The sequence below is a fragment of the Rhodamnia argentea genome, chromosome 4, assembly GCF_020921035.1.
Source record: "Rhodamnia argentea isolate NSW1041297 chromosome 4, ASM2092103v1, whole genome shotgun sequence".
NCBI classification, from domain to species: domain Eukaryota; kingdom Viridiplantae; phylum Streptophyta; class Magnoliopsida; order Myrtales; family Myrtaceae; genus Rhodamnia; species Rhodamnia argentea.
The window spans coordinates 18,166,653-18,188,810 of record NC_063153.1 but is presented as its reverse complement, the minus strand read 5'-3'; the positions used below and the strand labels follow the sequence as shown (position 1 = coordinate 18,188,810).

General features: G+C 38.0%; 2 protein-coding genes across 6 annotated transcripts; one reads left to right on the top strand and one right to left on the bottom strand.

Moving 5' to 3' along the window:
- Nucleotides 1-892: 892 nt before the first annotated feature.
- LOC115744568 (tetratricopeptide repeat protein 1) lies at nucleotides 893-4,456 on the bottom strand. The gene is made up of 5 exons (XM_030679810.2): nucleotides 4,023-4,456; nucleotides 2,670-2,849; nucleotides 2,236-2,362; nucleotides 1,544-1,657; nucleotides 893-1,282 (listed from the first exon to the last, which is right to left on the bottom strand). The coding sequence occupies exons 1-5, from the start codon at nucleotides 4,311-4,313 to the stop codon at nucleotides 1,167-1,169; spliced, it is 828 nt and encodes a 275-aa protein (XP_030535670.1). The 5' UTR covers nucleotides 4,314-4,456; the 3' UTR covers nucleotides 893-1,166.
- Nucleotides 4,457-6,072: 1,616 nt separating this feature from the next.
- Nucleotides 6,073-22,095, top strand: LOC115744541 (DNA ligase 4). 5 transcript variants are annotated; one of them, XM_048277339.1, is made up of 27 exons: nucleotides 6,074-6,645; nucleotides 7,186-7,277; nucleotides 7,520-7,605; nucleotides 7,683-7,819; nucleotides 8,847-8,921; nucleotides 9,413-9,504; nucleotides 9,727-9,798; nucleotides 10,292-10,371; nucleotides 10,469-10,506; nucleotides 10,585-10,700; nucleotides 12,122-12,240; nucleotides 12,324-12,399; nucleotides 13,308-13,432; nucleotides 13,519-13,553; nucleotides 13,648-13,706; nucleotides 14,266-14,349; nucleotides 14,762-14,857; nucleotides 15,012-15,060; nucleotides 15,201-15,288; nucleotides 15,413-15,622; nucleotides 16,797-16,922; nucleotides 17,057-17,156; nucleotides 17,272-17,377; nucleotides 17,613-17,743; nucleotides 17,865-18,026; nucleotides 18,943-19,122; nucleotides 21,131-22,095. In XM_048277339.1, exons 1-27 carry the CDS (start codon nucleotides 6,313-6,315, stop codon nucleotides 21,798-21,800), a joined length of 3,537 nt encoding a protein of 1,178 aa, XP_048133296.1. In that variant the 5' UTR covers nucleotides 6,074-6,312; the 3' UTR covers nucleotides 21,801-22,095. The 5 variants fall into 5 exon arrangements, with proteins under 5 accessions (XP_030535632.1, XP_048133298.1, XP_048133297.1 ...); XM_030679771.2 differs by having other exon boundaries at nucleotides 6,075-6,645; nucleotides 10,585-10,591; nucleotides 12,085-12,240; XM_030679772.2 differs by lacking the exon at nucleotides 14,762-14,857 and having other exon boundaries at nucleotides 6,073-6,645.
- Nucleotides 22,096-22,158: the final 63 nt, after the last annotated feature.

Sequence of the window (22,158 nt, the reverse complement as noted above, 5' to 3'; positions counted from 1 at the left end):
ATTAGCTTGTGTCCCAATTTTACCTTTTGTCTTATAAAAAATCTCTAACTTTAGTTCTGATCTCAATTCTACCTTAAACTTTTTTTAGTCCCATAAAAAATTTTCAACTTTAGATTATGTCTCAATTCTACCCTACTTCTTTTTGTCCATGAAAAAATCTCACTTTTAGGTCTTGTCCCGATTTTATTGTCCTATCCTATCTTTACAATTTTTACAAGTCTCATAAAAGAACCACAAATTTTTACTTGAGATCGAAGATTGAGCATTAATAGAGACAGATTTAGGACTCAAGTAAAAGTTGATGGTTTCACGGGATCCAGTCAATTGTCTTGATCGTTTTTTCGGAAAGACTTGCGCAGGTGGGTCATCCCGAAGCTAATTTCGAGATGCCAAACCGTCCCGTCGATGATGAGACAAAATATTAGAGAACCATTAAAACTGAACCTAAAGCTAGCGTTTCTTTTATGAGAAAAAAATTAGGATATAAATTTGTATTGAAACGGAGACGGCTTTTTATAAGACAAAAATGTCTAGGATAGAATTGAGAATGGACTTAAAGTTTGGATTTTTTATGAGACAAAAAAAAATTAAAGTAAAATTAAAACTGCACCTCAAGTTAAAGTATTTTTACGAGACAAAAGGTAAAAGTAGGACAACAGGTCCGATTTTTTAGGGTATTAGGCTAAATGATAAAGTGACTTGTGTTAAAACAGAATGGCGAAGATTGTCCAAGAGATGTTACACTTTCGTCTTTCTTGAGGCCTGGAAGAGAACTTTTTTAGAAAAATTTGGCCGTCAATGTTTCTAGTAGCACTGTCTACTCGTCCATGGAGTCGAGTCAATTTTCCACACTTTGATGGTTGTGTGATCCAAGTGAAATCAAAATGTGATCTGATAAAAAACATGAAATATCATAAGACTAAGGAATTCATATACCAATCACACTCAGCAATGTCATTAACTGAAAACAGAAGTTTCCTCTCAAATCATCATCATTAAGTACATGAAGTAGCCGACTTTTTGTTTTCATGCTCGGTTGAAGTAGCTGCATGGTCCATTTTAGGCAAGGATCACCGCTCATGAATTATACTTCCTCGCCTCCTTCTCCATCTCCACTGGCTTCTAAGATGAAAAATGATACCGTTTGCTAATCACCAAAAACTGGGCTAGCGTTGGAATGAGATCGAATATGAGCCAGTGTTTGGATCTTTAACAGCTTTGAAATTGTCAATGCTCATCCCAAACCGGCCCAACACAGAGTTTCCCATGTCTTTCAGCTTCCCTGCAGAGAACATAGGCCCAGGCACAATTAGTTTTTCAGCAAAACAACAGAATACTAACTCATGGCAATATCATTCAACAGACCTGCTATTTCACCAGACACATTACCTGGAGCACAGCAAAATTTTCTATATAGACATCACAAGTTTAAAGGAAAGATGTACTCTGGTTCATTTAAGTGGACATCATCATATAAAACAACATAATCACTCAGTAATTGATTAAGGGCAAATAAAGTTAATGTCTGAGATGAATGACTGACCAATCATTTCTTCCTTCATCTTTTCTCTTTTTTCTGCAGCAAGTGGCTCCAAGCGGAGAATGGCCTTCTTAGCTTGATTGTTTGAAGGGTCCGCTTCCAAAATCTTTTTGTTATCTGCAAACCATATGAAAACAAGTTCAGAAAGATGTAAAGACAAAGTTGGACAACACACAAGCGCTCTCTACAGTTCAACCAACAGTAAATGATGGTTGTCAGAAATCGAAGACACCTAAAAGGTGGTGACACCAGGGTCTAGAACCAGTGGTGGTAAAAAAGATTTCATTACTAGACAAATAAATAAATTACAAAGGCGAAAAATGCGTAGTCGATTGACAACAGGTGAATATTCATGTACTACACCTTATTGGTCCCGAGGGACGGAGGAGGCTAGGTTAGCTGAAAGATGGTTATTGGTGCAGAGAAACTCTATAATCTTTAATTCTTACAAGCTCCTCGCATAACAAACCCTCAAACAATCAATATGCTCACCAAATCCACTTCATTACCAACATTTGCGCCCTTCACACGACTCTATGCCAACTAGAGAATCAGAGGATGCATGAACAACAAATGTTTATTCCCATATGATGAAGATAGCCAACTAACATTTTAGTTGAAGATATCTGTGAACGATGGACACTCTATTATGCAGAAGAGTGACGCAGAATTGATCATCTCGAATTTATGCCTACCAGCGAGAGCTTCTTCGTAATTTTCTAGCTTCTCATGAGCTTCACCTCTCCTGACCAATGCTTTCATATATGTAGGGTTCAGTTCTAATGCTTTGTTGCATTCCTTGATGGTATCTTCATACTTACCCTGAAACACAGAAGAAAATTAAAGGCTATAAAAGCGAAAAAATGAAACACCTTAGGCTTAGATTGCTCCATAAAAAATATTTAGAACAATCTTGATCAAGGACAGCAACGATCTCATAATAAGTTGTAGCACTGTATTGCTAAAAGGGTTCCAATTCTGTTGCTTTACGAGTGCACTCATATGCTTGCAAATTCTCTTTTTGCCGGTTTGACAGCAGGCAGGCTGCCTCTCAAATGAAATTCTTTTCCTTCAAACTCAAAAATTGAAATGAATGACAAAGTGTCACATTATCAGTAAAGGTGCATACCATTTTCAATAGACATATTGCACGATTTCCATGACATATAGACCTTACTTCCACGGACGCAGGAATGTCTGGAGCAACCTTTAAGGCAAGCTCATACTTCAACAATGCCTCCTCATATTGACTATCGGCAAACAGTTTGTTACCTTCCAACTTTGCTTCGTTTGCTTGTGCTAAGGCAATCTGCTTTGAAAAGGATAAACATCGTTTATTGAGAGAAGAAAAAGTAAGAAAAAGTCTGTGTTGCACACACACACACACACACACACACACACACACACACATATATATATATATATATAGAGAGAGAGAGAGAGAGAGAGACTTCATAATTTGCAAGAAAAATAATATTAATACGTTCATTTCATTGTTTGTTTCTTTTTTTCTTTGGGGGAGGTCAAATTATGGTATTGAACCACGTTATCTAATAGAAGATCATTCTGGTCCCCTAAATCCATTCATTGACATATGTAAACAACGTTATTATCATTATTTTTTTTGGTAATGATAAACAATGTTATTTATTTATCCCTACAGAAAACATTATAACATTATAAAGACCAAATGCAGCATAGATGTCTTGAGATAATCAGAGAAACTTGCAATAATACTAAAAAATCTCTGTACTTGAAGAGATTATGCTTCATATCTGCCTTCAGGTAGTCCAAAACTGCGATTTTTCCAATGGGAACCAACCTAAACAGCATGAATTTTCAAAATGCACTTGGTTAGTCCCTCAGTCTACTCTCACAAGATGTTCTGAACAAATTTTGACTAAGTTAGAAAATGTACACCAACAGCCTGATAAGATGACGAAGAATCTGTGCAATAAAAAATCAGGGGGGGTACAATGATGAGGAAAATGTGCCAACGAAAAAAGGAATCGAATCCCTTCACATTGCATTTCTTTTTCTGCGTTCGTCTGCTCTCCATCAATCGTCGAAGAAGTACAGCCTAAAAAATAGAACTAGTAGACTTCTTGCAAGTAATACTCATATCTGACACGAGTGTAAGCACTAATCACTGGCTTGCCTTATGACAAGACGGGGAAAAGTATTCCATCATCCAAAAGGACCCAAATCCAATGAGAAAGCTGCAAAAATTCTCAAAATCAGGGCTTAATTACCAAACTCAAAACTCAAGCAGCGCCGACAAAGTTCACGTCTAGTCGTTCGATCAAAAGACAATCTTGCCCAGGTTGATAAAGGATCGACCAGACGACATCCTATAGAGGGAAAACTCCCAACTTGCACAGATGAATAAATTACACAAACAACGAAACTGAGAAGTATACAAGCATGAGCTCACTAATTACAGATTAGAAAGCTGCATGTACACGCGGAATCACAGACTGACCTGATTCGACTCATCGTCCGCCGCATCGATTTGAGAATCGTCCTTTTGAGACGTCGATTGTTCCACCGCAGCATCGTTCCCTTCTCGTGGTTTCTGTTGTTGAGTAGGGTCAACGCCGCCGTCGCCAGCGGCATCATCGGCGTCGACGTCGCCTTCGCTGGCTGTCTCGAAGCCGTCTGAGTCCCCATTCACTGTCGAATGGCTGGTGGATGCTTGCGCAGCATCTGAAGTTTTCTCGGCGACCTCCTCAGGTTCAGGTTCAGGTTCAGGTTCTGGTGCGATCACCACCATTTTCTTCTCCGGTTTGATTTGATTGCCGTTTGGGACGCGAGCTTGATCAGTTGCTTGCTTGAGGAGCGATGCCACGAGCTGTATCCTTGCGACGTTTCCAGAATCTCTGGTTTAACGTGCTTCGGCCCCTTTTGTTTTTGGGCCAGCTCGAAGAACACGCGATTTTCAACTATGCCCTTAAATATTTACTATTATTTTTTTTTGACATAAAAAATCTTAATTTATGTCTACTGCGACATTTATCCTCAATCAATAGGCGCCATATTAATATCGTTCGCCTTCTATCATTCAGATAGGCATGGTGAATGCTATCAAAATTCTTTTAAGATAAGTATGTCATGGTGAATATAATTCAAAATTTTTTGAGTTTTTTTTCCCTTTATTTTAAGCTATCCTTAACGAAAAATTCTCTTATTTTTATAAATTAAAAAAAAAACTTTTGCAAGGTGGCTAGCTACAAATTTTGTCAGACCCAAAAAAAAAAAAAATACGCATTTCGATATATTTAAATTGTTTCTAAATAAAAATAGCATATGAATTTTCCATTTTACACGTGTTTTGCAAAAATTCAAAACAATATTTGGAAGATGCCAAGGACTAATAAAAGTCAATTCCAAAGTATTTATAGTAAACGAGGGGGAAAATTAGCACGTTAAAAATATTTGATCGTGTCCTTCCTTGTTTGGTTCAAGATTGAAAATGAACATCGGGGCTCTAAAGTCCCTTGACAAAATGCAAATGTTGTTTGGCTACTTTTTTAACTCACTTTTGAGATATACAATTACATCTCAAATGCTCTCCAAAATCTTTTATAACCCAAAGTATCTCTAGAAGTACTTTGGGTTAAAGGACTTTTGCGAAATGCAATTAATTTTTTTTATTTTAACTTTGTCACTTTCGTTTGCCACCCACCGCCGCTTGTCCGCCCGTTGCGGCTGGCCGCCCCCCACTGTCGTTGCCGGTTCGCCACCCGACCATCGCTGCCCCCTACCGGCCCCCCCGCAGTTGCCCGCTCACTGGCCACCACTAGCGGCCGTCCGTGACCGACCACCGTTTTTTTTTTTTTTTCAAAAAGTAAAAATACTTTACGAAGTTCATTTTTCACCAAATAATATTTACATCAAAGTTGTTTTTCAAATGTGTTTTTAAAATATACTTTACCAAACACTACTTGCATTTTGAAAATGGCCTTTAATCCAAAGATATTTGCATTTCTCAAAGCCCATTGGCCAAATGCTGAACTAATGCATTAGGTTCACCGAGCCTGCCAAATCATAAAGTAAATAAATAAGTGTTAAAAATATATTAGTTTGGTGCACTAATCATTTGTCCCTGCTAATATGTATAAACACACCTATGTTACGGCAGTTTAGGTAAAGAAAAATGTCAAAATTAGTTACTTTTCACGTGTCATTTATGTTAATAGATCTCCAAACTAATCATATATAATACCTACTAATCAAAGGATTGCCTAGAAGAATATCTAATAAGCATTTCAATGAAATTCCACGAACAAGCAATTATCAAGTTGCAATTCTTCCTTTTATTCAATAAAAAGATGTTGAAGTTAGTTTATTGTTACCAATAAACAATGAGTCCATTCTGACGACATTAAGAATTTCGAATGCTCTGTCTATAATCTACATTTGAAAAAGGCAATTATAATCTATCTGCAGGACAGATGAAGTAATCCCACCTCATTTTATATTTCATGCCGACCCGGCTCGTCGCCGATCCAGCTGGCAGTGGCATAGGCCCGTCCACTTTCAACTCTCGCGCTCTGGAAGTTTTTGCTTTGGCGGTTAAACTCGATTCATTCCCAATTCCCAAACACAACACGCCAGTCACCACCCCACTCTACTCTCTACAGCTCCAGCCATATGATTCATCGTCTTCCCTAATCTCATCCCTAATCCGAAAACCCTCGCTCGATCGATTCACCTTCGAAACCTTAGAACAAGAAGCACTCCCGGCGAGACTCTTCTCTTCGCCGTCGAGAATGTCCGGCGACACCAAATTCAGCGTTCTCGTCAGCCTCTTCAACTGGATGCAGAAGAGCAAGTCCTCCGCTCAGAAGCGCTCCAAGTTCCGAAAGTTTCTCGACACCTTCTGCAAGCCCAGCGACTACTTCAGTGCCATCCGCTTGATCCTTCCCTCGCTCGATCGCGAACGCGGCACCTATGGCCTCAAGGAGTCCGTCCTCGCGACCTGCCTCGTCGACGCTCTCGGCATGTCCCGGGACTCTGAGGACGCTGTCCGCCTCTTCAACTGGCGCCGCGGAGGCCCCAAGTCCGGTGCCAATGCTGGCAATTTTGCTCTCGTCGCCGCTGAGGTATAGCGTTTTTGGACTTATCAGAGACCATATGATCGCTTGTTGGTTTTGCTTTTGCTTCTGCTGCTGTTTCTCTATATAGGTTAGGTCTTCATACGAGAGTTAGCACGTGATTTTGGTCCTAAATTTTGAGAGGGAATAATTGCTGCCATTCGAGCTATCATTGTGGACATGTGTTGAGATTTGAAATGATTTTGGGATATTGGCCATTTCTTAGGGAATCTGTCTTGACTGTCACTTGAGTTGTCGAAAATAGAGCAAGTTCTCTTCACGAGAAACGTTAAGTGTAAACTACCGTCGTTATAGGAAGTTGGAGAGCATTCTGTTGATGCTTTTACTTGCCTCATTAGTCTTTTCATTAACGCGACAAGTCTGATAAAGGTGAACATGCTTTTGAATATAGCTATTATCACTTAAGAAGCAGAGTTATTGCTTATGCCAATTGTTGTTCTGGATTTAATTTCATTGGGTATGCTGGCAATGTCATTGGCACCAAAAGACGTTATTCATTTAATTTTTTTCGATTTTTCTTTGGACTAGGTGCTGCAACGTAGGCAAGGAATGGCATCTGGGGGCCAAACCATTAAGGAGTTAAATGATTTGCTTGACCGTTTGGCATCGAGTGAAAACAGGCAGGCTACTTTCTCATAGTTGTTCCCTGTGGAAATTTTACTCTCAAGTTGTTTGATTGTATCCTACTCTTTAGATACTTTTGCAGCTTTTATCTTCTATTAAACTGTCTGTCTCAAGGCATAAAGTTCCTCATCCTCATTTAGTTGTTGTACAGTAATATGTTCATTTGATTTCACGCCTTTGGTGCGCTATACTGGTATTTACACTTGTACGCCTCTTCCTTTGAAAAATTTCTGAACAGGTCAGAAAAGACTTCAGTTCTTTCTACTTTGATAAAGAAGACAAATGCCCAGGAGATGAAGTGGATTATCATGATCATTCTTAAAGGTGTTATCTCTTGACTTAGTTTTTGTTAGTCTTTGCATTTCACTTATTTGTCATGTCTGATTATATTCTCTCTGCAGATCTGAAGTTAGGCATCAGTGAAAAGAGCATATTCCACGAATTTCATCCAGATGCTGAGGATTTGTTCAATGTCACCTGTGATTTGAAATTGGTCTGTGAGAAGCTTAGAGATCGTGGCCAACGGCATAAGCGCCAGGTATGCTGCTTGAAAAACTTGCCCCCGCTTATATTGGAGAACTCATATTGCTTGACATTTGATCATGTTATTTTTGTGAAGGACATCTTTGGAAGCTGTTTTTGATTCTTAAAATTGCTCTAGTGATAGCACGTGCCCATAAATATTGGACACGTTTCTGTTCCTGTTCTGCGGATGTCCGGTCTTCACATGAAATCTGTCTTTTCAACAAGGGAAAGCAAGTAGATACTACATGCTTTATTTTTGCTATAGCCTTTTTCTAGATTCTGATATAATATGTTGGTATCAATAGACACGTGCTATGTATGAGAGATTTAAAATATCCTCTTCAACTAGAATTGGGAACTGTAACTAGCTGAGTATACCCACGAAACGACTAGTCTTGTTCTTGTGAGTGCTTTTGGATCTCTAGATGTCTTGAAAAAATATATTTTAATGGGCAATGTGATAGTTGTGTTCTTAGGCCTGCTCATTGGTTTTGTGAGCCTTGATATATGGTACTTCATGTGTGCATTTTATGGCGTGGACTGGGGATAAGTCTAAATAGATTGCTCTAAACTTATGGAGTTTTGAAGTTGTAAGTAGCATGCAGGTTGTTTTCTATGTCTAGATGAAGGCTTAAGGACGATTCCCAATGAAAAGCAGAATGTTTTACTGTATATCTTGCATCTAAAGCATTTCAAGCAATTCATATTTTGTTGAAGGAGAAGGGGTAACCACTGTGAAATGGCTTTTCGTAAATGACATCCAATTTATGAGTTTGTAGGAGGGGGACATTGGCATGGATTTGGTATTGTAGCATTTAGGTTGCTGTATTTTGATATGGAAATGGCTTGATGAACTCAAATGAATATTTATCCTTTAATTATGTGTTAAATTATCTAGTTAGGGTCCCCTCTGGGTTGCCCAATGCCTCCCCTATCATATAATTCCATTTGCTTAGAATTTGGAAGCTTTTACATATACCAATGCCTCCCCTATCATATTGGGCTTATAATTCATTTATCCACTGGGTCTTTATTTTTAGGACATAGAAGTTGGCAAAGCTGTTCGTCCTCAACTTGCAATGAGAATTGGAAACGCAGCTGCTGCATGGAAAAAGGCCTGACATCTTACTCTTGTTGCTGAAATGCATTTTGGATTGAGCCTTTTGTGTGCGTTCCATTTTCTAACTACTGCTGTCAACTTTTTTTGGTTGATAGTGTTTGATTTGGAGCTTTTCTGGTCTAGTCAATGATTTATTCCGTCAGATGATTGACAAGAGATTGACCTAGTGGTGGTCAACCCTTGCCAAGACTTGATGAGGTCTTGGGTTCACTTCCTATCTTCTAGTTTTGCATTTTCTATTGAAGTCAAAAACAAAGAAAAGAAATCAGATTGTTAATTTCTGTTGCACTCATTTGTTTTTATTTTTATTTTTATTTTAAGCTGTTCCACTGAATTGACACATTTATTTTTCGCTTATTGGAATGTGCTTTTTTCTGGTTAAAAATTTCTTGGTTCTTTTATTAGTTGGCTTCAACGATTGGATGTTTTGTAGATATGGATGTCTGTTATATGCCTTTCTTGACTTAGGATTTCTATTATACATAGCTTCATGGAAAGGAAGTGGTGGTTGAATGCAAATTTGATGGTGACCGCATCCAAGTTCACAAGAACGGATCTGAGATACATTTTTTTTCCAGGTAAGCTTACGTATCACACTAGTTATTGCAGAGACTCGAGGACATACACATACATGCATTCAGTCAGCCTAGAGTGCTAGACCCAAAGAGATATAGAAAAAGAAATTACAGACTTTGTCTATAATGGCGAGTCTTTAAGGCAGCGTGTCTTTACTTGATGTTCACTTTGGTAATGCATTCTCTACTTTCTCACAATGCGTGCAAATGGTGCATCATGCGCAGGAATTTTCTGGATCACACAGAATATGGACCAGGAATGTCAGACATCATAATCAATAATATTGTGGTTGATAGGTAAGCAGTGTTTAGGATTTCCTAAAGTGTGTACTTTCCACATTCGGGTAGCTCTTTGTCCTTTCATTTTTTTTCCTTTTCGGCTACAAAACAGAAAGAACTAGGTTCTTGTATATTGATGCGATTGATGTGCAAGTAGTGATAGTCTATTGTGGGTGTCATTTTCTCTCCTCAATTAGCATGCTAATTTTATTCTTACTGGACAGAGTTGAACCTAATTGATGCATAAGTAGTGCCGGTAGAATATATGCAGTGATCGCTACTAGCTGGATGATAATTTCAAGTCAGTTGCATGATAAGTGCCAAAAGCTTCTGCTGCTCCCATGTCTTACTAATGATACCATGGTCCTCTTATTAATGATAGGTGGCGTGCCCCACATTTCATTATTGATATTTGTCTTTACATATTTTTGGAAGGATGTATAGGCATCTATTCTGATGAACTTAATGAGCCTGAGCTGGAATGGTCTTTACATATTTATCCTGTGCTCAGATGCATCCTTGATGGTGAGATGCTGGTTTGGGACAAGTCTGCGAATCGTTTTGCCGAGTTTGGTTCAAATCAGGAAATAGGTTTCCCTCTATGTTCTTAATATCATCTCAACATGTTTGTCCAAGTGTTGTTTACATCATGGGGAGAGCATCTTAGTTCATTCTTGTCTTTCTACAGCGAAGGCAGCGAGGGATGGGCTTGACAGTGATAGACAGGTTTAACTTGTCGAATGTGCTCACTTTTTGTGTTGCTGAACTGTTCTTACTTTAATAAAATTTCCCTTGTGAATGCAGTTGTGCTGTATCCTTTGGGTGACTTGGCCCATATCTTGGATCTTTCCATTTGGTTTTGATGGGTGGAATGTGCCAAGTATACTGACAGTAGTAAACCCGTGTCTAATGAATTATGCGTACGTACACTGTCGAAGTCGTATTCTGGTATTTTGCCATTATAATAACAATGAAGCTCTGTAACTCACTTAAGCTGCCTCTTTTTTCCCCTTTCTCACTGTGATTTCCATTTTATTCTAAGCATCTTTTTATTGATTTGATGAAATTTATGTTTGTTGTAGTGTGTAATGTAATTGCTGGATGATAAGACTTAATACAGAGAATTTGCAAGAACAAGCCATGGTGTAGTGATTTCCCATAACCTTTGACATTTGTAATCACTACTTACTTGCCCCATGGGCACTTGTCATCATGACTAAAATCTCTTGACAGCATTATAATAACATAAGTGCTAAAGAAAGTGCCTCTTCTGTCGTTTTCAGCCATCTAAATGTTATGTCCTTGAGATGGCATTGCTTACCAACGTCATGTGACCTAGAGCCGTCAAGGAGAGGGAGGTAGGGATGGTTGTCCTCTTATAGACTTCAATATGTTGTTGTGATACCAACCGACATGTGGTCGGCGCTCCGGACACGTTAGCATCACGTGAATCTAGCAATTCGACATGCAATTTCGACAAGTACGGGGTCAATTTTAACTATTTTCAATAAATTAGGGGTCAAAACGTAGATTTGTCAAAAATATATATACTTAAGTCATATTCTTAGCCACCCCAAAATTAATATACCCAATCTGCAAAAAAAACCTAATCGTGAATCTCTAACAGAAGAAGAAGAAGAAGAAGAAGAAGAAGAAGAAGAAGAAGAAGAACCTCACCGCTAATATTTTTCTATATGCATGGTAATCTATCACGTATATATAAAAATATACATTTAATATACGTGTCCCAATGTATTGGATTTCTTTATTTTTTTATAAATGACGTTTTGTGTCGTGTCGTGTCACGTGTCGATGCTACTTAGGTTCTCTTAACCTTGAACAAGCACTATGTAACTTACAAACCATTTGAATAGGTTTAAACACTTCTTGTTCGTATCTTTCTCTATTATGTTATTACTATTAGTGAGGGTAAGCGGACCAATGAATTGGAAATTTAGTTTTACATATGGCAGCTGTTAATAAAGAGAGAAGGATTTCTTGTCAAAGGGTGATGATCATTTCCTTCTTATGCTAATCTCCATTTCTCGGACAATTCTAGTTATGTAAAGGACATTTTCATGTGCCATGACGTCATCAAACTATTATTATCCGTTTAACAATGGATTTGTCTCAACTTTTAATCACCCTATACCTAGGAAAGTTCTTGTTCTAGTAAGATTAACTTTTTACAACTATTATTGTTGAAAGTTCAAGACCAAGAGTGTTGGTCCCTCATACTGAATTATTAGTTCAAATCCAAAAGAAGACCATATGTTTTGTTCTTCTTAACATGACCATGACCAGATATTTCATTTGACATCCTGTATGCTGGGGATACCAGTGTTATTCACCAAACCTTGAAGGAAAGACATGAGCTTCTCCGGAAAGTTGTGAAGCCTTTGAAGGGTCGTTTGGAGATCTTGGTACCTGATGAAGGACTCAACAGTCACCGTCCTCCTGGTAAGAAGTAAATCCGACATTTTTGTCAGCATTCCGCCAAGGTAAATTCTTGTCAAACTGCAGTTCTCCTGTTTGGCTTTCAGGGGAGCCTTGTTGGTCTCTTCTTGCTCATAATATGGAAGATGTCGAGAGGTTTTTCAAAGAAACAATTGAGAACAGGTAAACGTTCGGTTGTCTCCTCCTCTAACTTTGGGCTACAAACAAGGCTTGCCTTTAAATATGCTTTGGTATTTGAAAAGAATGTTTTCTTTTTGTCTCTCATAAGCTCATAGTGTGTAAATTGTCTAACTCTAACCACTACTGAATAAATACAAATTTACATTTACAGAAGTCGCAGGTGATTTGTTGTTCTGGCTTTCTTCTTCATGAGGCCTGAAAGGGGGCATTGACTGTAATATGTTTGTGGGGATCAAGAAGAGCCTGAAACGGGGGCACTTGTTGTAAGGCATTAGTAATGGGGATCAAGGAAACTTAAGTAATGCATTAGCAGTGTGGGCTAGGAAACTTTGGCGATTAGCAGCCTGTAGAGGTTTAGAAGACTAGAGACCTGGCTCTTGCAAAATGCTTTCCTTTTAACTACTTTATTAACTGTGAAGGGATCTAACTGGTTTGTTCTGTAGGTTTGGAGATGAGTATATCAATCTAGTTGACCTTCGATATTACATAAGGAATGATATAGAATTTGCTGATTAGCAACTGAATTTACTTGTTAAGGAGAATCTGTTCTAGTATACTAGAAATATTCAACAATGGAGGATAAAGTGAAGACAAACTGCGCTAAAAAATAGTAGAAAGACTGGAGCATGTTTTCTGTATATGCACATAATAGCAAAAAACAGGAGAATAGAATCTGATGCTCAAACAATCTTCTATTCCTTTATTTCCAAATGCACCACATAAGGCCTAAGGATTTCCTGTGTGGGTGTCTCACTGTTGTTTAATTTTGGCATAAGAATTTCCAATAAACACATCCGATGACGAGTGTGTCACCATCTTTTGACTTCCTTTGGACGACTGTGATATATGGTCCAGACGTGTTATCTAATTGAAGTACTTCTGGATTTTAGAGACGAAGGAATCATCTTGAAAGATCTCAGTTCCAAATGGGAGCCGGGTGATCGGAGTGGAAAGTGGTTAAAGCTGAAGCCAGAGTATATTCATGCTAGTGCTGACTTGGATGTTCTTATCATAGGTAAAATTTGTTCAGCTAAAACTTTCCTGTTTGGAGCATCACATCCTATTGTTTTGATTATATATACATGTCTCATGCCCTGTCAGGAGGATACTATGGATCTGGGCGTCGTGGAGGCGAGGTCATTTCTGAATTTAGTGCAATGTCCATTAATTTTTTGTCACTTTCTATGGTGTATCTCAGTTAAGAATAAATATGGATTCTACGATATGCAGGTGGCTCAATTTTTGGTTGGTCTTGCTGAGTGTCCACCTGCAAACACATATCCTAGACGGTACTTTTTAGTCGCTAACTTGCCTTAGCTGTATCCTTCCCTATGTAATAAATTTCATGTAGCCTTGGCAGCCAATTAAATCCTTATCGGTGTTGCAGGATGTAGTTTTCATCTCTGAATGAAAAGCCTGATTAAGTTTGCTTGAAGGATAATGGTCAATCTGATTCTTGTAATGGGGTGGCATGTTCCTCTTGGCACCTAAAAATTGAGATTTTACTGCAATCAGAAGAAAATGGTGCGGATATGATGATTGAATGTAGTCAGGATGAATGAGCCACATACATATCTTGTCGCATGAACATGCCTGAAATTGAGTTATTTGATGGCATGTAGTGTATGAGCTACATGTGTGAATAGCATACTTTGTGATGTGTTGAATTTTGTTCTTTCATCGTTTCTATTATGCCAGTCTCTTCCTAAGTAGTTAGAAAGTTGGAGAATTGATTGAAGAATTTGGCAATATTCTTTTGTGCTATTTGATAGTGTAACGGTATTGATGTTATACTATTATAAAACAGATCGAGTGTATGAATAATTCCACGCATTGAACTTGTTGCAGATTCATTTCCTTTTGTAGAGTGGGTACCGGACTTTCTGACGAGGAACTCGAGGCTGTTGTTACCAAATTAAAGCCATACTTTAGGTACAGACTCCATTTTATCTGATCAGGTAGATGTTACAGGAAAACATTGATCTGGCTTTTTTCTTTACTAACCTGCATGATGAGATAATAGTGAGAAAGCAACATAGATGTCCATTTTCAGATCTCTTTCTTTAATTACTCTAGCTTTTTTTGGTTGCATTAGCTTTTATGATATGGTTGTCCAGGTCAGTTTTTTTGGATCATCAATTTTAGTTGTCTTAATGCATTTGTTGTTACTATGGGGTCCTGAAGCGCAAGAGATACTAATGACTGAACTGTTGGTGCCTGAGGTGCAAATTGTCTAACAAAGATGAAGCTGATAAGCCAAATTTGTACTTGTGCATACCAGCAGATTTTCCTCTCTTTGGTCTTCTATAATGGATAAGTGGATTGATCTCAATTTTCTCTCCAGGAAATATGAATTCCCTAAGAAGTCACCACCAAGCTTTTATCAAGTGACAAACCATTCAAAGGAAAGACCAGATGTCTGGATTGAGAGTCCTGAGAAGTTAGTCATTCTACTACTCTAAATAGCGTGCATGTTATGCGTTCTCATGTATCAGCACACGTGTGCATGGGCATGGCATAACTATTATCTTTGAGATTGTTCAATACCAAAAGCATTCGTATCTGATATAAGTGTGTACTTTTCTTTGTTACAGATCCATTATACTTTCTATAACTAGTGACATCCGGACCATAAGTTCTGAGGTTTGCACTTATACGTGTATTACATTTCTATAATTAAGCCAAATATCTGTGGAATGAAGGTTACCACCTGTGCTTTTTGCCATATCTGCTGCTTGCTTGCTCTTATTTGATTTGATCTTTGTTCAGTTTCATTGATGTAGGTGTTTGCTGCTCCATACAGTCTAAGATTTCCGCGAATTGACAGAGTTAGATGGGATAAGGCTTGGCATGACTGTCTTGATGTCCAGTGTAAGTTATCTCATATATGCCGACATGTGTTATTCCTATCCACGTTCATATCCTATCTAAATCTTCAACTTAACAGAAAAGAATTGTTTGCATTTGGTTTTCTTCTCTCCCCTTGTGGCTGCAGCTTTTGTGGAACTAGTACGTTCGAGCAATGGTACTACACATGGGGGAATGGAGTACAAAGGCCGGCTGGCAAGTGGGCTAAAGCGTAAGAGGTCTTCTGATAAAGGAAAGGGAGAGAAAAGGAACTTGACTATTGTTCCTTCTCATTTTATGCGAACTGACATTTCTGGCGTCAAAGGGGAAACTCGGATATTTTCAAGTTTGATGTTCTGTATCCTTTCTAATCGCTGGTTTTCTGTTGCTTCTTTCAGTTGGTGGTATGATGTAACTGCTCCCTTATCCTGGTGGAAGAGGGTAGTTCATCTTTAATTACTACATATACTAACTTTTTTTTTTGGGGTCGAAGATATACTCTAACTTTAGTTGCAGTCCGTTTGACCTTTGTAGTGCTAAGCACACTCCCTTATGCACTTCTACCTCAACAATGTTTTGGTATTAAAAAAAGGAAAAGAAACACTAGATTCGTGAATCGATATGTTAATTTTGTCAACAAAAGGAAGGAATGCAGTAGTTGGATCCAGTTGCATACATTGAGACAAATATGCTTAACGTTTTTGTCAGTATCATTATTTACTTATGGATAGCTAATGTAAATGTTTTAAGTGATACTGAGTGGTTTAGATAATCTTGGATAATGGGAAACACACTTCTGTCTTGAATAGTAAATGAGTTTCTTCGTCAAGATACTGCTTATTTGTTCTTTTTTAGCGTATAATGCACTTATGGATAAGATATTGTCAAATGACCGAATATGATTTTCAAGTTTTGGTGCAGGCTAGGGGTAGCTAATAGTGGTAGTCCTCAATTATTATGTGGACTATAGGACAATGGTATAAATGATTATGTAATACATGAGTGTCATATGTGGTAGATAATTTTCTAACAGTACTTTTGGAGATAAAGATAAAGATGTGGGATGGAATATCATTTTTGGAAAAGATATTATGAACGCATATCGTTATAGTTTCTGCTTTTTTAAGTAGTTTGAAGATATTCTCATAATACAATCTTTGTGAATCAATTTAATTGTGTGGTTATTTTCGTTTTGTTGAATCTTGAGATATTCAGGAGGCATGAATCAATTGATATATTTTTGTTTATATATCGATTCTGACTGATTCAGTTTGTTAGCCTCTAGTGTATTAGATTCTGATAAATATGCCTGCAACTCGGAAGTCCAATTGTATAGGGGAGATAATTGAGTTGTTAACATGCTGCGTATACCAGCTCCAATCCACTGTTTTTGTTGTCCCATGCACCTTGCTGCTCTTTGCTTAACAATGTCAACAACATATAATTTTACGGGTCTTTTTTTCTTTTGGCTGTTGGTCTCTTCTTTTTTACCCATCTTTAAGATCCTTTGTGATCTCCTTGAATTTATTCAGACTTTGTAAATGTTCCTTCGAACCTTTCTCTTGATGCGTTGCATAAAATGGTTGTTGAGAATGGTGGCACTTTCTCCATGAATCTGAATGATTCGGTTACCCACTGTATTGCAGCTGAAAGCAAGGGTCTCTCTCTCTCTCTCTCTCTCTCTCTCATATTGTTACTCTCTTTTTAGCATCATAGAGTTATTATATATTTATTTGCAATTGATTCTTGGAAACCGGGTTCCATTGTACTTACTGAAGAAACCTTGTGGCAGGGATCAAGTTTCAGGTGGCAAAACAAAGAAAAGATATTATTCATTACTCATGGGTCCTGGATTCTTGTTCACAAAAAAAGCTTCTTCCTCTGCAGCCAAAGTTAGATGCGCTTTTATTTTGTGTCATTTATTTGTAATGAGTGTTTCAAAATGCCTTAGTTATTTTCTTAAATTCAGATTAAGGCAGATATTTAGCAGTGATTCTTATCTTGAAGGTACTTTCTCTTCCTATCTGATATATCAAAGAGGAAATTGCAAGAAGAAATCGATGAGTTTTCTGACTCTTACTATTGGGATCTTGAACTTGCAGATATCAAACAAGTAAGCAAACAAATGACACGTGCGGTTCTTTTGCGCGCGGGTGCGCATGTCCACATACAATTTATTCACGAGTTTAATGTGATGTGTGAAACCTCACCCGATGATTGAGATTTACCAATGGGCAGTTCTTATGAAATTAGGAAGTTTTGCTGTGACCATTGCGGAGCTTGTAATGTTGATAAATTCAGGTTACTTTTTGGAATGGTAAACTTGATATTTGCTGTTTTTATCTCAGCTTTTAAATAATGTGGAAAGATCAGAAGACCCTCATCGTGTTGATTATTACAAGAAAAAATTCTGCCCATCAGAGAAGTGGTCATGCTTTCATGGATGCTGCATTCACTTCTGTTCTTCAATGAAGGCATTGTAATACATTTAGTTTTTAAACTACTGAATAGACTGTTGCACTAACTTGTTCTATTTTTTTCTAAATGTTATGTCCTAAAACTTGCTTCCATCTTTTTTCTGTTTGTCAATTATGTTGAAGAAAACCAGAATGGGATCTCTTGTTGAGGCTAATGCAAAGGAGGTTGGAACTGGAAGTGTTGTGGGGTGGTGGCGAAGTCAGCAATCATCTTGGACATGCTACTCACGTGGTTGTAGTGTCAGAACCTGGAACTTCAGTTGATATCGATACGATCTTGAGAAGGTATTTCATTAGATGCTGTGTGGAAAGCTTTTTAGGATACTTGGTCAGATGTCGCTCTAAAGTTTTTGTCATAAAGTTCATAATATATCAATGGCTCATCTGATGAATTTGCATCTGTTTACAAATAAATAAGGTATTCCGATAGAAATTACCTTTGATCCTTGGCCTATACAAGTTCAATTTACATAGAAAATTGACAATCCAACCTCTTCTTTTCTAATTTTGATGGGTGCAATCATTATAAAAAGAGTCAAGAGAAGGAATTACTTGCCCATTCCAAGCAAGTGGCATAATATTGGCTACTTGCTTGGGTGACTGAGGATTCTCATTTTTTTTTTCCTTTTCTCTATGTTTTAGTCATTTGCCTTCCCTTCCTTATCTCCTTTTCTCTGTCTCTTCAGTGTTTGATCATGTAACCTTTGAAATCTACTACTGTTGAGTGGTTTGCTAGCACTTTGTATATATCTTATGTACCTCAAAGTCATTTGCCACAGTTTTACATATTATGAGCTTGTTATTATAATGAGTAAAAAACATATATGTACGTTCCTTCTTCCTATAAGTGAAATATATTAAGGGATTTTGAAGTAATCTGGAATATGATTTCCAATATTTTTGGGGAAAATCTAGTTATGGAAAATTGAATTATGACTGTATAGCTAGTTTTATATACACCCTCATAGCATGGGTTTTGAGCTAGTTTATCAAATATGTTGAAGGTCTACTCTATCCTCAAGGCAGTAAATTTATTGGGAGTCATTTATAAGTACTACTGTTCTATGTGACAGTTTAGGGGGAGCTAGCTGGTTCAAGTGAAGTAGTGTGCCTGTGCGTGTGCTGAAATGGTTTTGTTTCCTCCTTGAGGAAGTTGATTAATTATCTCTTTTGTGAGGTTTAATATCTCTATGTTCTACAGCTTAAATGCACCTGGGAAACGTCTTCTAAGTAAGAAGAAATTGCATGTAGTTGATTTCAAATGGTTGGAAGACTGCATGGAAAGAGGTGGGAAATTGCCTGAGGATCCGTATGACTTGAGAACTACTTGGATAGAAGATTCAGGCACTGCCTGGATAGAAGAGTCAGACACAGGAGTCTGGTGAGTTGCATTCATGTCCAGGAAGAGAAATTAAGAGATCTAGCTTTTATGAAGAGCTTGCATAATCATCTATGTAGGAGTTCTTTTTTTGTTCAAGTGAATAATTCATGGAGTTTATTAAAAAAAATATGTATGCTGAATTATGTCTGGTAGCATTGGAAATCTTATGATCATGATTACACGAAATTATTGATGGTGTTGGTGACTTGAAAAGATTATCCTAAATTTTATGCGTCAGGGAGTAGTAAAATTCTGATGATAATGACTAGAAGAATCTATGTCTCTTACAGGCAGATTTTTTGCTGTTCAAATTAACTATTTCACCAGCCCATTTACAAAGTTAATCGCCGGATGAAGAGCCCAGTAGGTCTAGAATCGAATCCTCAGTAAGATTTTCCCCTTGTGTATTGGAAGGCTATCGATTTAAAAAGCCACCTAACTCTTAAAAATGGATCTCGGAGATATTGTAAGTTCTTGTTTCTTTGATTCAGAATTAGCACAAAGGTTGTTAAGAGGGACCATCTGAATCATCCTTGACTCCTCTGTGCTAATGCATGTGCCGAAAAAATTCAAGGTGGTCGCTGTTTGAAATATAATCTATGCTGTAAAAATCTTCTGATTGTTGAGCAAGTTAAAGAAATGGGGTTATGCCCGTCTTTCACTACCCCTTGCTCCTCCTGCTCAATGAAGATAGTACGTACTGATATTAGAACATTGGTGAAGAGTTTATTATCTGAATAATAGAAGGTAGGACCTGCATCCATCAGAGTTTGGGAATGTGTCTATAGAGCAGTATTTGTCTAGTCTGGCGATCTAATCGAGACCACCATGGTTGAAACAAAGATTGCACAAGACCTGATTGGTGTTCAGGGGTTGCAAAATGACTGATTGCTTTACTATTAAGGCTTTGTTTATTGTGCGGAAAATAAATGATTTGGAAAATATTTCTCTAAAAATGTTCACTTGTATCGCTTACAAAAATGAAAGTATGGAATTTTTTATCGTTGATTAAAAATAATTAATTTTATCGACAACAATTTATTTCTAAAAAAATCTTGTGAGCTATGAAAAGATTTTTCGCATTTTGATTCTATTAAGTGATACAAGTGATAATTTTGAGGAAAATGTCTTCCAAATCAATCATTGTCACTTAAAAGGAGTTGAGAAACTTAAAGTGGCCAATTGGAGGTCTCAATCTTGGTAAGTGATGGGTTTCACTCAGCAGCCTGATCACCTAATCAGCACATTGTTCTGCTAACTATCATTGCTGTATCACTGGCTGTTGAATGGATGGACCATCACTCTGTATACATAACAGGCAAATTTAACATTGAGGATACCATAACAGACAAATTTAACATTGAGGATACCTTGCTTGCCCTTTCCTTTTTATGGAGGTAAATGCTTATCTGTGTAATAAAATCAAAGAGACGAAGCTTGAAAGGAATTGGTAGGAGAATATAACATTTTAGCGATTCATTAAACATTCTTATTAGGTGTTCAGGAGCAATATTCTCTCCTAGATAAAATGTTTGAAATGCTTTTGGACCAATGCTCTCTGATTGTGATTACTATTCCAGCTATTGTTAGTTTCGATATTTGTACTTGGCTCTCTTCTTATGGACCAGCTCTTACCAAAGTAACTAGCAGTAAATTTTGTGCTCATTGCAGCTCCACTGCTTGTCATACTGCTTGCATTAACAGTAATCCCGCCTCTTGGCTGGGGCAGCTATCTGCTACTCTGTTCTTGCTGAATGACCTCTAGTGGCTAGCTAAGGGCTGGTGATCATGTCCAAATGGCATAGCAATATTTGCTTTAGGCTCCCATTTGATATGAAGGATACTTGAGCTAGTGAATTAAAGCTGGAAGCTTGTCTATTTCTCATTGTATGAGGGTTGCTTTTCTCATGTCCCGACGGTGCATGCGGCTATAGCCATTTGTCTGCCAATCTAATCTGCAAGAACTGTTAGTGGAATGAAATTTATACTTCCCTGTTTATTTCTTCAGCAAACATGAGGCTAATCAAGAGAGGTCAGTTTCGAGCTTGTGCAAAGAGGAGGAACAGTTATCGTCTTTTGAGGAGGAGGCGGTAGCTTCAGAAGACCAGACTGGTGACAAAAGAAGAAAAGGAAGACCTGCTTCCATCCGCAGAAATAGAGGAAAAAGTAGTAGCAGTCAAGCTGTGAGGAAGCGAACACGTCTTGGAAAGAAACCTGCAAAAATATCGGGAAATGAATCTGATGGAAGCAGTTCTGCTGCTGAAACAGCGCCCGCATATACAAAGAACAAAAAAGACAATAGAATTCATGAAACTTTAAAGGATGAGATGGCTGAGAGTCCAGACAATGTGAAAATTGAGATTTTGGAGTCTTTACTAGGAGGCAGGACAGAGGAGTCAAGGTGTGCTGATCCACGGGAAGGAACGTCAAGCAATGATCAGAAAACAGAGTTTGGGGCGAAGCATGATGACCAATACATCGGGAAGATGGAAATTAGGAGTGACCCAGTTGAAGCTATGCTATTGGACATGATCCCAAGCCTTGGAATGAGAAAGATGGAGACAACCGAGCCATCTGTTGAAAAGGAGAAGCTCCCACTTGATCCGGTTGAGCAGCCTCAGAAGAAAAAGAGAGTAAGTTATAAGGATGTTGCCGGTGAGCTGCTTAAGGATTGGTAAGACATTTGTCATTTTTGCGACTGTAGTGTGCTAAATTATTGGGGTAGTTGATGTATTAACTTAAAAGAGAGATGAGGTGTCCATCCTTCCCATGGGTGTTATTGTTTAGCGTAGAGTTTCCTTAAGAGTTTGTAATTTGTTGGAAGATTGATAAGGTGTTTGATTGTATCACTCTTTAGCAATGCATTTCTATTTTGCATGTGCCGATAGTGAAGTAATGAGTAATAAAATCTCATGCGCTCGCTCTTTAGGCCCAAATAACTCTTCTTTGGGACTTGAGGGTCGGCATTTCTGGGCATAGTTAGGTGGAACCTGCTTCATTTCTGCGCCGTAGGCGTAGGAGAATCCTTCTTTGGGC